This window comes from Larimichthys crocea, chromosome III (genome assembly GCF_000972845.2).
Source record: "Larimichthys crocea isolate SSNF chromosome III, L_crocea_2.0, whole genome shotgun sequence".
Lineage (NCBI taxonomy): Eukaryota > Metazoa > Chordata > Actinopteri > Sciaenidae > Larimichthys > Larimichthys crocea.
Genome location: NC_040013.1, coordinates 30,855,076 through 30,871,554, shown reverse-complemented (window position 1 = coordinate 30,871,554; position 16,479 = coordinate 30,855,076). Strand labels below are relative to the sequence as shown.

At 41.6% G+C, this 16,479-nt stretch overlaps 1 protein-coding gene across 1 annotated transcript in view; it reads right to left on the bottom strand.

Moving 5' to 3' along the window:
- Nucleotides 1–1,881: 1,881 nt before the first annotated feature.
- Nucleotides 1,882–16,479, bottom strand: part of pggt1b (protein geranylgeranyltransferase type I, beta subunit) — a 15,710-nt gene continuing 1,112 nt past the window's right edge. The window contains exons 3-9 of the mRNA XM_019259926.2: nucleotides 13,559–13,623; nucleotides 12,956–13,107; nucleotides 12,288–12,420; nucleotides 10,489–10,534; nucleotides 8,497–8,681; nucleotides 7,775–7,883; nucleotides 1,882–5,440 (exon numbers count right to left, since the gene is read on the bottom strand). Coding sequence (XP_019115471.1) covers nucleotides 5,274–5,440; nucleotides 7,775–7,883; nucleotides 8,497–8,681; nucleotides 10,489–10,534; nucleotides 12,288–12,420; nucleotides 12,956–13,107; nucleotides 13,559–13,623 — 857 coding nt within the window. The 3' untranslated portion in view covers nucleotides 1,882–5,273. The remainder of the gene's footprint in view (nucleotides 5,441–7,774; nucleotides 7,884–8,496; nucleotides 8,682–10,488; nucleotides 10,535–12,287; nucleotides 12,421–12,955; nucleotides 13,108–13,558; nucleotides 13,624–16,479) is intronic.

The following is a 16,479-nucleotide window of genomic DNA, read 5'->3' as shown; positions in this document are numbered from 1 at the left end:
ACTCCTCTCCTATTTTGTGGCAATATAGGGTTACATGTCTCATCGCGAAGTCTGGTGCCACACAGGTATAAGATGTCACTTGAACTGGGGACCTTAACCACACCCAAACTACAGCTGCAGCTGGCTGTCAAGGGAGCATCTCCAGACAATTTAATCTGGGTTGGGCTGTATTCACAGGGGAAGAAAATACATTTCTAAATAAGCTTTCTAAATTCAAATCAACTGAAAACAACAATATGTGAGATGCTGTTTAAATTTTTAATACCCTCTACATCCAGATTGGATATCTAAGTGCAACTAGGCCACATTTGTCTGGATCAAATTACTTTATCAGTGCCAGCAGTGAAGTCTGTGACTGTGCTATGCAGCTCCCAGGTGGGACTCTATATATGTGCTCGCATGTGTGGTCCTGTATCCAGTGAAACTCCCCTCCCCCTCCCCAATGCTTTTAATTGTGCCTTAGTCACTGACCTAGCAAAGAACAGAAAAAAAAACATGACCATCAGATGGTTATTCTAAAGAGCAACTCATCCACGTTGCAGAAAAAATGAAAAGCAAATTAGGAAAAATGCTGAGCGGATAAAAATAGATCAGAGTTCTGACTCACCCAACCACACAGAGCCTGCTGTGAAAGGAAATGAGTTAGTCTTTTATACAGAAACTCAGCTGCTGGAGGTGATCCCACAAACACCCAAACGAGTGATCTTTTTCCTAAAGGATGCACACTAGTGCCCTGTTTGACCAAGGACAGACATTTTAGAGACAGATTTCTGACTAGAAGTGGCACTCAACACTCAAGATGGATAAATCCCATAACAGGAGCAGAAAATGAAGAGATAGTCCAAAGGGAGCAGTAACAGAGACCAATATTGATTCGGTTATGGGTCAACCAAATATTGAGGATATTTTATCTTTCTGCATTCAATATGTTTTCATCATGATCTGATTGTCTTCAAACGATTATATATTCGCTGTTAGCAGCTCTGTTTTTGTCTTTTATTTTTGGTTTTCTTGAATGATTTTTGTTTAGCAACACCATCAGACCGGTATTTCTCCTTGACCACCACTTTGGTTCATGACAAGAAACACAAAAACTAATGGTTTGATTTTTTTTCAAATTTTTCTGTGGATTCTTATTGTCCCTGGGTGATAAACCTTAAAGAAATAGTTGAAGTGGGGTTGTATGAGGTACTTATCCTGACGGATTGTAATAAAAAATACAGATGCCAAAAGATATAATTATCTGCACCGACCACCTGTATTACTACACATAAGGCTAACTGAAGTCTGATCTTGCAACTTTCTGACTATTGGGGCTTTTTTATTTATTTATTTATTTTTTTTAAATCGTGGCTAAAACAGCTGCTTTCTGCTGACCTGCGTCCACAGCTGTGCAAAGCTCTGCTTCTGTCAGTTTCTCTAAACTGGGAGCGCGCTGACTGCACTCTACTGTCGGTAATACACTGACTGTGCACAAGTACCCTGATGCAATCCCACTTCGAAACGTCCAAAGCCTTTAATGTATTTGGTGACTCAATGACCTTTCCTGCTTAGGCTACTTTTAAGACGACTTGTAACAAGATTCAGCTAAAAAACTAACGGACGGGTTTGCTTTGGACCAACTGAGAACATTTGTGAATCCTCAGTGGTAAACCCTCTCTTAGCACCCTCTTCAGGACAAAATGTCAACTTTGCACAAGACATAACAAACTTGGTGCACTGCTATGACATTTTTTTTAGCGCACATTCATGCACCTATGTGGATAAAACGGCCCCACAGGCTTCGAGTTTTAGGCTTCAAACTAAAAATCGATCCTGAGACCTTGTGTCCAAAATACGTAAATCACACACAAACACACACACTCAGACCAGAACACATTGTAAAAGTTAGTACGTGTTTTTATTCAACATAAATACAATATGCACCGCCAAGCTAGAACCAACATTACTGTCCTCAAATTCAAAGCTGAAGTACTATAATACATCACATACCAACATTTGCATATCCAATTCCCTTAACTGTCTCTGATGTAGCTGTAAACATTTTTTTTAATCATCTTGAGCACTTGCACAATAGAAGTCACATATTTATAGACATTTACATATTTATCTACACTCAATATTTCTACAAAGCATAGAAAAAATAAATTCCATTACATTTATTTATCATTACATTATGTATATTTTTGATAATCAAGGGATCAAGATTGGCCATTTGTGGTATTTTGGCCGCATTTCACAAGATTCTGACATGTCTGGACAGTCCAAACAGCTTTTACTGCAGCGGTCCTAGAAGCGTGACGCCATCGTCCCATGTTTTCATGCTGTGGGACTGACGACATCGACTGCAGCGTGATGTAGCAAAAAAAAGACGCAATGTAATAACAACTGAGATGCAGCCTTTCATCTGCAGTAAGTGGCAGATCCATCCATCCAATCTTTCATCCTTTTAAAAGTGGAGTAAGCATTTCTGGGTTCTGTCTCAATGAATGCATAATCGACCAGACGTGAAGTGACAGAGCCCAACACTGGTAAAAATGACCTCTGCCAGTCAAGCTTATGCATGATTGGATAAATGAACTGTACAAAGAAGGGAGGAGGACAAATCGTTTACAAAGTAGGCGTTCCTGAATGTTTACAAGGATTTGGGATACACCTTTCCTCCATCCCCTCAAGAGGACACTTATATTCACTGCCTTTCTTGATAGAAACAGCCAAGCTAAGCCCAATTTAAGCATGTTGTACATGTAGATAGCATTCAGAGAGCAGTGACCCGAGACAATGCAACATAGAGGCACATTTCAGTCAAGTTTGAGTGAGTAGTTTTGCTTCGTGACTTGGCCTGTTTGCGGTAAGGACAAAAACCCAGCTGACGGAGGTTGTGTAAGTAGTAAAAGTCACTTCAGAGGACGTGTGGGCGACCTTTTCTTTCAGTGCATCTTTCACACTTAGATTAACTTTTCAGAACTAAGTTTAAATATGATATATATATATATATATGATGAATTATCACAGGATTTGTGTCCGAGGCTCAATTCAGCAGCGACAATAAAAGTCATATCTGAACTTTCTTAGAGGTGAAATAATTAAAAACTATTTTCTGCTAATTAACAAAATGTAAAAGAAAACAATAAAAATGGCAAAAGAAAAGTCGACAAGATCAGCAAGAGTACAGGTAGCAAAGCTTCTCGTCTTAGGCAAAACAGGAACATAAAACAGTACAATACAGTAACAATAGAGGACACAGTTGGCTAAAAAGAAATAGTTTTTGCACCAAAGCAAGGCTATATAACACTGGGGGGGTGGAGGGTTGTTTGGGGTTCAGAGAGGAGCCTCCGACAGTTTACGTTTAATAATAGATGGAAAATGATTTATTTATTCATTCACCTCTCCTCCTCTCCTTTCCTCTGTCTGTCTGCCTGCTCTGCTTTCTAAGTCGGAAAACGAGGGCAACTTGGCGGGAACGGAGATGAGGGCCAGGTACAGCTTCATTTTAGGCGGCGGAAGGACAAACCACAGAGGCCGTATTATTTTTATATCTAGTCTACGCACAGTAGACTCCCGCAGGTAACATGTGGCAGACACGCAGGCCACTGTGTATCTGACCCTGCTGTGATATTGTGTCTTCCTCGCTCGTCGGGGAGCGGGTGTTTTGATGTGACAAGCGGTCTTATAATGAAAGGGCGTGGCTTCGACAGGAGGATATGTAGCTTGCTGGGAATCAAGAGCATTGATGTGATGGGAAGGAAAGAGGAACAGGTTGAGCTTAATTCAGAATTTTAGTGCCCGTGTATCACCATGTTTGGGCCATAAATCTCAAATTTCTTGTGCTTAGCACAAAGGGAAGAAGGCTGGGAGGTTGTTTATATGGGCTGACATGAGCTGTCTATTGCAAACAATAGATGGTGCTCATAGTGTTGGTGGAAGTCAACATTTTAGGACATTGTTTCTGTAATCTGGCTCTGTGGCACAGTCTGCTCATGTGCATTGTTCTTCGTTTTTGCCCTGCGTCCTCTCTGTACTAAAAAGTCAAACCCCAGCTCTGTTCAAAAGGAATACATTTCCCCAAGTTATGATGCCACCGTCTCATCTTTCTCCTATTGATTTCAGGCTGGCCTGTGCCTTGCAGGGAGTATGGAAACTGGTGAAGGCAGGTACCTCAGATCGGTTCAGGGTTAAGGAGTCGGGGGATGCCGGGACGGAATCTGTTGCTAAAACTGACATCTACTAGAGAGAATGGATTTTCCCCTCTTCATACCAAATTCCCTTAAGAGGCTTTATCTGTTTTTAGCCTCAAGAAAACTGAACTCCTTTCTGGATAATCAGTCATACACATGCCTTGTAGGGCGTTTGTTGGCTGACTTCCCCATGAACTTCACCCCAGCAGTTCTATTATCATTTAAAATCTCTCTTGATCGCTGAACAAAGCCCGCAGTGGTGAAACTGAAGGGAGCCGAGAAACACAGGAGAGTTTACCTGCCAGGCTGGTATCACCTTTGGGACTTGAGAGCCCGAGGGTTTGGAGAGGTTCGAGAGCAACACAGGGGTGGAGATGTTAGAAGGGTAAGAAATACTGCACAGGAAGAATAGTGTTTGTCCGTGAATGCAGGGATGTTAATCTAAAATTAGACCAGCTCATTCAAAGACTTTCAGCGACGACTGAAGCCAGTTACTCCAGAACCGTTTAAAAGACACAATTTTGAAGTTCCCGAAGCCCTCCTCGGGGTTCCTTCTCAGATTAAGAATATTTATTTTGAGGAGGTTTCTTATGCCCACGTGAAGAGAGTGAGGAGTGTTCCTGGTTGGCTAAGAAGGTTTACAGCAGATGATGTTGTTGACCAATGACGATGAGGCTAAAGGTGCAGGAAGCTTCCAAAACATAATTTGCAAAGTTTGCAAAATTGAGGCATCAAAATTTCTTCAAGTCTTCAACCGATTCAAATGTGAATTTCTGGCACATAATTTTACTCCCGCAAACCACAAAGCACATTGTTATTTACTACTGTGACTAATAAAAAGGCAGCAAAAAAAAAAGTGTGGCATATTGCTTAGCAGAAAAGTCACTTTAGATGGACTTAAAATGAGCTCCTCCGAAGTTACTATTGTGCAACTGGAGTCTTAAAAAAAAAAAAAAAAAACCTTCCTAACTCTGATATGAGGAGGCCTCTCTTCAGATTAGGGGCCAAGCGTCTTAAAGACACAGGGCACAAGTCCATTTGACTGACTACTGTTACTGAACCTGTTCAGAGACAGAGCGGTGGATCGTCCTGCTGTCAATGCTGTCTGCTGCAGCTGCCGGTGCTGTCCCTCCATGTCTGCTGCAGCTGCTGGAGGTGCTGAAAGGCTCTCTGGGTGATGTTAAGAGCTGCGTGGACCTTCCTTAGATTGGGCTCCCCGATCAGAGACAGACCACACAGTCCTAAGTAGGCATGGAGAGGGTCTGATGGAGAGAAAAGGAGCGGAGGGGGAGAAATGGGGAGCACAGTGAGGGGTGAAAAGAGTGAGACAAAGGAGGTGAAAGGGGAGAAACTAGGTCAGAGATGGTAGTATGCATCACAGCAGAAGCACCTGCGTTTGACAGTTCTGTAGACCTGATCAGACATGAGATGATGATTGTGTTTGTAACTTCCCTCTACATTATCAAATTAATAAAACAATAACTTAATTCCCCATAGAACCTTCTGAACCTTAACATTATGCATAAGCATTGTTTTTTGTTGTACTATTCCTTTAAGCGGACATACATAATGCACACAGGCTGGCCTCATGACCCCGTCCCTCCCCTGGGACCAGAGTAAAAGCTGCACAAGCCAGTAAATGGAGTGGTAATTGAATTATAATGAAATGACAGATGAATGGACAGAGACACCAGGATCAATCAAAGCACCATTAGCTGCATCAATCAGGAGTCATAGGGACTCAGACTCAAGGCTGTAAAAGAAGACCATGGTTTGAATTTAGATTTATATCACCACAATATCATGCCACTTATAGTCACTACATGATAATACTGACTTATCGCCCAGCGGCACTTACACCATTTATCTTATGATGTTGATCAGAATGCTACATCTTAAAGCATGCATCATTGTCGGAATAACAGTGTCAATCATTCCCATGGTGGAGGTTTAGATAAACAGTGATGGGCTAGTGTACTCAGGATCGTTTGCAGTCCAACATTGATTCTTCTTTGGCTCCGTTTTTGGTCTCTACCACCTCCTGAGGCAATAACTGACTCTTTGGCTGCCAAATGCTCCACAACGTTCATCAGCTAGTCACTAAACTTGTCAGTGCTGAGCATTTTTAGAGAGTTTCTGCTGCGGCCAAAGACAAGGGGATGAGAGCAGCAGAAGTGTGAACTGAGACAGTAAAGATGTGAACAGCTGAACGGCAAAACAATGAATCCTCAAACATGTATCACTATCCGGTAGCTTTGCCACTCGTGATCACAAGAAATCCACTTTTGTTAGATGATTTCACTAATCATGAGAATCAGATTACACATTTTAGTTATTTGTTGATGTGGTTACAAAGGCAGAGAAGGACCAGGCTTTCCTCCATGTTGTTTTGGGCTGTTCGGGCCAATCCTGTCAAGCAAAGAGCTCCGGCCGTGCTGTTCAGCAGGCAGGGATTCTTTCAAACAAAAACAGTCGGAGGAACACGTTGTGCATTGGCAACAGCTAATAAGTATGATATTTTCATGTGTGGTCCCATTCAGCAGCCAATTTTACAGTCATGAAGTCAGACAATGAAAAGCGCTGTGGATCTGTTTCTGGGGTTCGTGACAACAAACGTTTTTATTGAGACTTGAGGCTGTCTCTACAGATTACAGACTGTTCCTAACATGGAAACTGATGCTGAACTCTTTCCCGAAGAGGAACTGTGGACAGAACCAGATTGTGTCAAATGTTGAAAGCACGTTTTGGTCCAGTTCTGCTGGACAAACCGAGCACCTTCTTTTGTTCCATGTCATTGTTACCTACCTATCTTCTCAGACCAGTCCCTGGGCATGAGTAGCTGTGCATGGCTGCACTATTAAAAGTCCAATGCTATCAGTACTCTGACGACGAAAGAGTCCCTTTCATTTCCTTAAAACTCTCTTTTGTTCAATTATATTTAAGAGGCTTTGTCAATACAGCATCTGTTCTGCTTCATTGTTTCTTAGAGCCCATCTTCCCTGCCTTGTTCCCGTAACGTGAGGAGCTCGATCTCCTGTGGCCTCAGGCTACCTACGAACAATCGCCTCATCAATTACACATTACAAGGGCGAGCAGGAACGGTGCACGAACACACACATAAGCATGTGCGCCATTGAGGCTTAGGGTTACAGGAGCTTTTCCATTGATCTCAAGTAAAAACTGCCAACCACAACTCCACCCTGACCTCTCTGCACCTGTGGAGGGGCAGGGTAGAAACTAAAAGAGAAAAAAAAACGGAAGTGAAACCGCTTAATTCTGCCATCTTTTTGTCTTTGAGGTCATTAAAGCTACCGAAAAATAAACAGTGATGATATGTTTGATATTTGTTTCGACCACATGGACATTAAACACGCCTTTCAACCCCACCGCATGAAAAAAAAAGGTGCATGGGATTTGTGTCACGTTGACGGAAATCACCTTACAGATTAAAAAAACGACACCAGACCCATATAAACAACCATGGCAGTACTCTATAATTGGTTTTCTGGTCGTGTTTCTTTCATTTGCACTCTATCTGATGACTGTGAACGCAAGATGTTCCCGTAATAGCCACCTCTAAAAGTCAAATCATTTACCTGGATGGCTGTCGGGCCACTTGGCAAATCCTCCCACCAGCCGATCCTGCGTGGAAAGGATGAAGCTCCTGTTCTTGTCGAAGTTCGTATACTGGAAAACTTCTAACAGCTGGGACAAGAGAGAGATAGCAGAGTTGTAAAAGTTGTTGTTGTTTTTTTTTTTTTTACAGTTTAAAATATATTTTCTGGGCATGTTTTGTTTGTGGGAGTTAGATAATGCACATATTATTGCATTTATTTCCAAAGGTAGGTCAATGCAACCTTTTTATTGCATATTATTCATCTTCTTACAGATGCAGCTGTAAGAGAAAACATCAACACCTAACATTTCCCATACTGCACCTTTGCCATATACAAATATTTTATCTGAGTGTACACATTTGTCCCTGTGGCTCACTTTTGACCCAGAAATTCAGTTTTCTTGTATTGTAGTTGCCTGTGTGTGCTTTCTTGGCTCATTACTCTTGGCTGTTTGCAGCTGAGCTCGCAAGTTTTTTGGCTTGTGTGTGTGTGTGTGAGTACAGGGGATTAAGTCAGCTGTTAAGACAAGTGCGAGTATTCACAGTGCTATTTAAAAAATTCCCCATGTTAGTGCACACTGGGCCTCTTTCCTCTTACCCCATTACCCCAAATTACTGCAGAGAATCTGAGGTAAAACACTTATATGCACCCAACATGTTAATGCATGCAGGAGTGTGTATGTCTGTTACACCAGTCTGTACCTCTAGTGTAGCTCCAACCCAAAAGGAGTAGCATGTGTCTACAGGTTTGTTGGGCCGCCCGTGGAAACCGTTCTGCTGTCTCATGATACACCAGCGCCGGATCCTGTCCAGCTCCCGTTGACTCAGTGCCTCCTCCAGTCGCCCCATCAGACACAGGGAGGCTATTGCGCAGTACGTCCAGCCACCTGGACACACGGACGAGCAGGTTTGTGACACATATACAGTCGGTATCAACAATTTGGAGGACAAATTAACCCAATTAAAAAGGAGACTGATTTCTGACAGTGCAGTGGTTCACCCCAACATGTTTTATGTCAACTAGATGATTACAGGGCACCGCAGTCAAAACAGAGGGTGTGTCTGCATGTGAGCCTTTTTGTTGCCAAAGGTTTAATTAGCATGCTGCTACTCTCGCTTTCCACCTTTTCTTAGACGTTAACACAACGTGGAGCGAGCTTATGTTACGCATGAATATACAGAAATACAGGCTGGTGAAAAAGATGCACCAGGCAGGGACTGAAAGCAGAGCGTCTTTACAGATACAGTCATCCATCCACGAGTGTCCATTGATGACAGGCTGTTATCAGTGAAGCCACAAGCAGCAGCTATCCATCAACTTCTACAACCAAACCGTCAGCTGCTTCTGTTATCACTGTGCCTTTAACTCAGCCCTGACCATTACCACCATCATCGGCTTCTTATCTGTGTTTTCATATGTGAGGGCGAGAGAAAAAGACAAAAGACGAGGCGGGGGTGAAGTGTGCGGGTCATGGGTGTAAATCTGCCGACTTGTTACACTCGCCTCCAATCAGCTACATCTAGCTCGCTATCTGCTGGAGGCACAGGAGAATCAGAGGGGATAAATATAAATATGGATCTGTATCAAACACAATTGTGGTGAAAAAAACAAAACCACACAGCAGGTTGTGGAAAGACAAAATTTAAATACATTTGAATTAAATAGCAGCTTTTTGACACGCTTTTCTATCATGATACATATTATTCAAACTTGAACACAAGTATTTTTCTTCATGGGCCACAGTACATTATTTATGGAGACCAACAATTGGGATGTTTTTAGTATTCAATATAGAAATAAGCACTCTGTCTTCAGACAAGACGACTACATAGCCTAAAGAAGAAGCAAACACAGTGAGGAAACAGAGAGATAAAAAGCCAACCACACTGAATATATAAACAGAGAGAAAGTTCATTTCTTTCACCGGGCACACAGCTTCTGTAACTCAATGTTTCACGTATGAAACTACACGGGGGCTCAAGCTCAATTATCTACAAAAAACAGTGTCAGAGTCTTTGCACACAGTGTGGGAGGTCTTGGCGCTGAACAAACACACACACTTCAAGGGTGGATGGGTAATGGGCATCTAGTGTATATCTCTGCTGATGTGTAATCAGCCCTCAGACAGAGAGCTGGCTGGCTTGCAGAAGAGAGCCAAGTCTCAATGAAGCCTGTAATCACAGACGATGAATTTATCACAAGGAGGGAAACTACCAAGAATTACCAGGATCTGCCCCTTCAAGCTGTTTTAATTCATCCATTCAAAGTCTGTCGTGAAGTTAGGAAGAAATGCAACCTATACCGTGTCATAAAGATAACTGTGGTTATGTTCCAAGTAGAGCTTTGAAATGTGTGTGTGTGTGTGTGTGGGAGGAAGCTTTTGTGTCGGAATAATAAGGTTTAATTTAACTGAGTGGGGGATTAATGAGGACAGTGTATCCACAGAGATTTTAATGGCTAATCTTTTAAACCAGTTACTCCCGTCAGCCACTTCATGCCTTCTACAACCACACCGCCAACGATAACGCCAACAAGATTTTATCTGATATTAACCTTTTGACTTTAAAATGATATTCATAAATCAGACTTTTTAAATCTGGGCTGCCAAGCGTGTATATCTTTACCGCCACACACACACACCTCTCACATTTCTTATATCCGAGTTTAAACCATCAGGAGATGATCATACTCACCATGTGACTCTCGCCCAGCTCCCTGGCCAAACCCGTTGTCGTACGACTGTGTAGAGAACAAAGAACACGCCGTTCAATTACAAACAATACTTCATCCAGCGAGAAAGGCTAATGGAAGAGTCAGAAGGGGCTGAACGGCATACATTTATTACATGAATATTCATACTGAAAGCATCTTTTAAAAACACAGTGAGTGAATGTAAAGATGTCACCACAAACAAACACAAACCAGCTGTTTAACTGACTTTACAGGCTGTGATGTGTCATTCTCAAAATGAGTCTCGAGGTTTCCCACGTACTGATCAAGTCATGACTGAATGCATCATCGACGGACTTGCTAACTTCTATATATTTTTTTAATACATTCTTCCTTCTTTCTTGTATTTTGCTGTGTTGCAATCAAAGTTTAATATCTCGTGATGGATACAAGAACATTCACTGAGAGCTTTGTGCCCTGAGGAGCAGAGAAAAGCACTTCTTTAAATATATAAAGTCTAAGTCCAATCTAATTTTTATTAGTTATCGAGCTACAGTATGTACATCACACATAAGTGTTATCTTTTAGACAGTTTTCTAAAACTTTGAGTATCAATTTTTCATTTAATAACAACGAAAAAAAGCCTTTATGAACCAACTAACTTTTTCAGTGGAACAGAGCAGCTACAAATGAGCGTGCTCTCATGTTTTGAGACTACACATGGACACCTGGTTATTTCTGCTCACGGGAAGAAAAGGAAAATGGCAAAAGTTCAGCTTTTGTTTCGGTACAACCGTATTAAGTTTTGGAGCAATTTGATGAGAATCGCGAGCAGTGCAGCAACAGATGGCTGTCACTTGGGAAAAACAGGGCTGAGTCCTTGTCTGCTTATGTGTCTGCTCTGATCAGACTGTAACAATAAGGTTGGTAAATGGACACCTGGCGCCACAGGAAATGTGAATGTGAACCGGCAGTGTGGCTGGTAAACTTGTCTACTGTTCCAGAGCTCTTCCACACAAAACCAACTATCATCCGGTGCTTTCTGTATACTTACATTCACCAACAACTAACTTGCACTGCCAAAGACATTTTTGGAATCCACCCACCAGCATGTGGCCAGTGGATAAATATACTTTTTAGACATGATTCACAGTTATCTGTTAACTAATTAACAGCTTTCCCTCTCTCTCGAGTGTGTGAAGGAGAAATAGAGAGCCATACACACCCTGCGCACCATAAAGAAACTGTAATAAAACACTCCTGTGTTAAATGTCAAACTTAAAATAAGCTTAAGTTTTTTAAATGAATGCGACCGTCTATCCCTCAGCTCTGGGAACCTTTGAGTTGTACAAGAGACAATACCTCACACAGACCGGGTTTTTGATGCATCTTACCCACATGTGATGGAAAAACATACACTGAGGCTAAAGTATGGGTTGAGTTAAACATCAGTCAACAATCTTACAAAAATATCACTCAAGTGCCACATCATAAACTTGGAACATGTCGTCTTCCTGCTGGTAGGGTGGAAAAAAAATCTCTGCTACAGCTTTAAGACTACAATGCACCGCTCAATCCCTCCACCCCTCCCACCCCCATTTATTATAGATGAAGTATTTCTAGGCAGAGTGCCACCTACTGAAGGTGGGTGGCCTATTCTCTCCATTCAAGTGTAGAGGCACTGCTTTGAATGGTGCAGACGCAGACGGTCCTGTTAGCCTGGAATATAGCGATCATTGTTTTCATTCATTAGGCATGCAGCAAAACTTCATATTCTCCCCACCGCCTAACGCATCCAGTCTACATTTTAACATCTACTCACCAAACTTCCTCTGATGTACTCAATGGCTTTCTGGATGTCCATGCCTGACCAGTCGTCCAGCATGTAACAGATACTGGCTGCGCAGTAGATAAACCGTATATCATTTTCGCTTCCTTCTGGGACTGCGTAGAAACTGGAAGGAAGATGACAAACAGGCACAGAAAGAAAGCCACAAACAAAAGAGAGTTATGCAAACAGCAGAAGATTAGCAGCGTGTCTATATTCTGAATTTCAGAGTTCATGTCGGTTCACATTATGGCAGCTGCTAGAATACCGCCATCTTCGATCGATTAACTTAGCTGACAATCTCCGCATCGCTCTCCCATTTAGTCTACTGACAATCACACCACACTAATGCAGAGGCACGCAGAACGTTATCCGGTACAATGTTGAACGTGTAACGCAGACACAGCACAGCAGGCATACGTGCAGTAAGAAGTGTAGGTGTATATGTGTGTGGGGAAAAGAGAAGGAAAAGCAAGATGACCAAAGAATAGTTCATGAGATTCAGTTGTTCTGTGGGAAACACTGAAACTGGTTCAGTGGTTTTATCATCATATTTTGTGAGTTTTTTTGTATGTATGTTTTTTTAATACTTTCATTGTATCAAAGTTTAAAATTCTAATATCCTTAGTTCAAAGCCCAGATGTGTGCGTGTGTGTGCTGACCTGCCGTCTTCCAGCTGCAGTGCTCTGAGACCAGCCAGACAGGCCTGTTTGTTAACCCGGCTCAGGTCGTCTCCCAGAATTAGCAGCGAGCACAGCCCAGTGTAGGTCATGGCTACATGGCCACTGTCATACGGATGGAGTACACCTGGACCCTGATGGGAGTATAAATGAGATAATATTCATATGACGGTATTGGAAAGACAAAAGAACAAGAGATTACAGCAGCATCTGGAGAAAAGGAAGTGATTTAAAAGCAATAAGAAGGCCAGACAGACAGCGAAATAGACTTTTTTTGGAGAGCTAACTCAGGATGGCAATGCCATTACATTAAAAATGTCTCCATGGGGATAGAGAAGTAATATTACAGCTGCTGAAATGAGTCTAATAAAGCTGGGAATGGTCCAGACCCCCTGATGTGACGGCTTGGTAGGATGATTGAAGTGGCTTCAAATCCAAATATTTTTAGAAGGATTAGAAAAGAGAGAAAACATGAAACCACAGCAGTGAATACTCAAAATATATAGGAACACACAGGGAGGGGACGCTTTACACTTTACATACAAGACATGCCGTTTAGTTTGTTGGTGTGAGGAGGGGCAGTACCTGAGTGCTGTAAGGAACTCCAATATGTGACGATCCTCGAAACCCACAACGACTTAGGTTTGATTCTGGAAGAGAGAAAAACAAGGTGAGGTCAGGTGGAGGTGGAGGAAATATTCAGCATTGTGTACTGGCAAACATCAAGAGACACTGGAGCAAGAAAGCACGACTGATTTACTGTCTCAAACTTCAGTTTCATGCTTTGTATTGACCTTCTGCAAGGTGCCGCAAAGATGCCCAACTACCTAAAAAAAATAAAAGAAAGTGTACTGCTGCCATCTACTGGTCGTATAAATATAAATATAAAAACATTACATACTGCAGTGCCCAGCGAACACAATGTCCTCATACGCGCTTCAGAGATTAATCAAACCACACAGTATGTTTTACATGTGACAAACCTCATATCGCCATTTCTGACTGGCAGGCATTGATCATGTTACACTACATGATAGGAAGTGTTACGCTCACTTATTAAGATTGTACTTTCAAACATTAGTATTCAAAAGAAGGCTGCAATATTCATGTTTTTTCAGCATATAAAAGCTGTAAACAGTAATCATCGGGGACAGGTGTCTCCCGGCACAGACGCAGACACACACTTTACGTAGATTAACTCGACATAATATACAGATTAATTCAAACACACCTGTGCTCAACTGGACAGCAACAACGCGCCCATCAACAACTATTAGAAGTCTGAACAGCTTCAAACATAAAACATACCTCCATACTGATGATACATTAGGAAATCTTTTACGTGCCTCTCGATGTTTTCGCATCTAATGACAAGAAACGAGCCAGACACCAAACATATGGCGGCAGCAAAAATGAGAGCAATCAAGCACGGCTATCCCGACATGATTTCTGTTGATGTCTTGAATAATTAACTAACTGGGCATCTAAACAGATGGCACAGAGTGGCTTGTTAGAGAGAGGAGAAAAAAAAAACAAGTGATTAAATATTCAGAGTCCAACTTTCCCTGATGAACAGGTTAGGTGAGGATAGAACACCTGGAGGCCAATCCCTGTTTCAAAATCCAAACAGCATTAAGCAATTTCACAGACTTTGAAGTTTGTCACCTCTGAAGCGAAACAGTCAAACTCGATGACATTTTCCTGAGGTGTAATGCTCTCGTACTGCAAGTAACTATACCTCATCGCCCTCGCTCCATCCCAAACATTAATATAATACAGGACTACATTATAATTTAGCTGAAATATATACGTAAGTATTTCAGCTTCTGTTGTCTGAACACAAAACCTCTTAATTAGTTATGCTTTCCTTTACCATTCACACCCCACCGTCTTTAAACCCTGCTCTGGAAATGAGAAACTTTGCACGTTTGCACAATGTGCGCCTGTTACAGCAGTAACGAGCTTTAGTCCTGAACATTTCCTAAGCCAGCCTCTGTGCCAGTAGTCTCAACTGTTCAAAGTATTTTCCTCATGGACTGCTTCTTTCTTCCACCTTTTCTTAAAAGTTCAAATAATAATGGAGCTCCCTGTCCGTGGTGTCAGAAAACTTCCAAGATATGCCTTGACATGTTACTTTATTCAACAGCTCCTGTGAGGCTCTGACAGCTCTGCTCAGTTAAAACAGTTATAGTTACACACAGGATCGGAAATTAACATTTTAAAACTTCTACCCGTCAGTGATAAATGATCAAATACAGCAGACACACAATAATAAATCCTATATATATATATATAAATATAATATAATATAATAATATTAATAAATATAATATAAAATATCTTGTGTCTGAAATCTACCCGCCACCTTCATATTTAAGAAAAATTGCTCTGGTGGCTGTCACCTTGCTCTAGCGAGACTGATCTGTACACTTGTATAATAATAATAATAATAATAAAAATAAGAATAATAATAATATATATATGTTGTAAGCTTAGTTGATTATTACACACATGTCCAAACCTTTTTTTTTTTAATTAGGTGATTCTTATGGCAATTATTACTTGTTGATAATTCACTATTCAAACTCAGCCTTGTCACAGTCAGGTGTAATAAATAAATAATAAATAAATAAAAGTGAAAGATGTGACACTTACGGTCCTGTGGGCAAAACCTGTAGTGAGTAGATCCCTCTATCATAAATTTCTATCAATCACATCCAGAGCGTCGAGCACATCCAGACCAGACAAGGCAAGAATATGATGGTTAACCTGGAAAGAAAGGCAGCAAGCAATGCATTAATTATTACTGATTTAATACTGATGCACACATGAGCTGCAGTAATGGCATGGGCAGAAGATGTCAACAAATCAGAGGCAATGTAAACAACTCAATTAGATAAACTAGCTGTTTGTTCTCCATCCAAGTGGAGATGTTTAAGTCAACAAACCAAGTTTACATGAAGTTTAAGCTTGTTCCTCTAAACGAACTAAAAACGTCGACAGACACGTTTCACAGAGGGTGTGGTGCCCGGGAAACGTGAGGGCAGAGCTAGTTTTCCTGTTTTACTGCAGCAAAACCACCACAACTTCACTGAGATCAGCAAGGACGCTGTGCTAAGCTAAGTAGCATCAGGCTCCATTCAAAACGGTTAGCCGGATGCTAGTTCCTCAACAAAACACCCAAATCAGAGCAAAAGTGCGCTCCGGTTCTCGTACCTGGTTGTTCCCAGCGAGGCGTACCTCTCGGGTAACACACCTGAAGTGTCTCTGGAAGAAGCGTATGTCTATCTCTTAAAAAGTCTATTGCTCAAATTCTTCAAACTGGCTCTCCTCTTCCGCCATCTTTGCATCCGCACCTATGAGGAATCTTTTCCTGTTCGCCTGGTTTTCAAATAAAAGCACACACACACACACACACACACACGCTACAGCGCTACACGTGTATGACTTTAGGGCAGGGTGTCCAAACTTCTTTCAAAGAGGGCCAATACTAACACTAAAAGAAT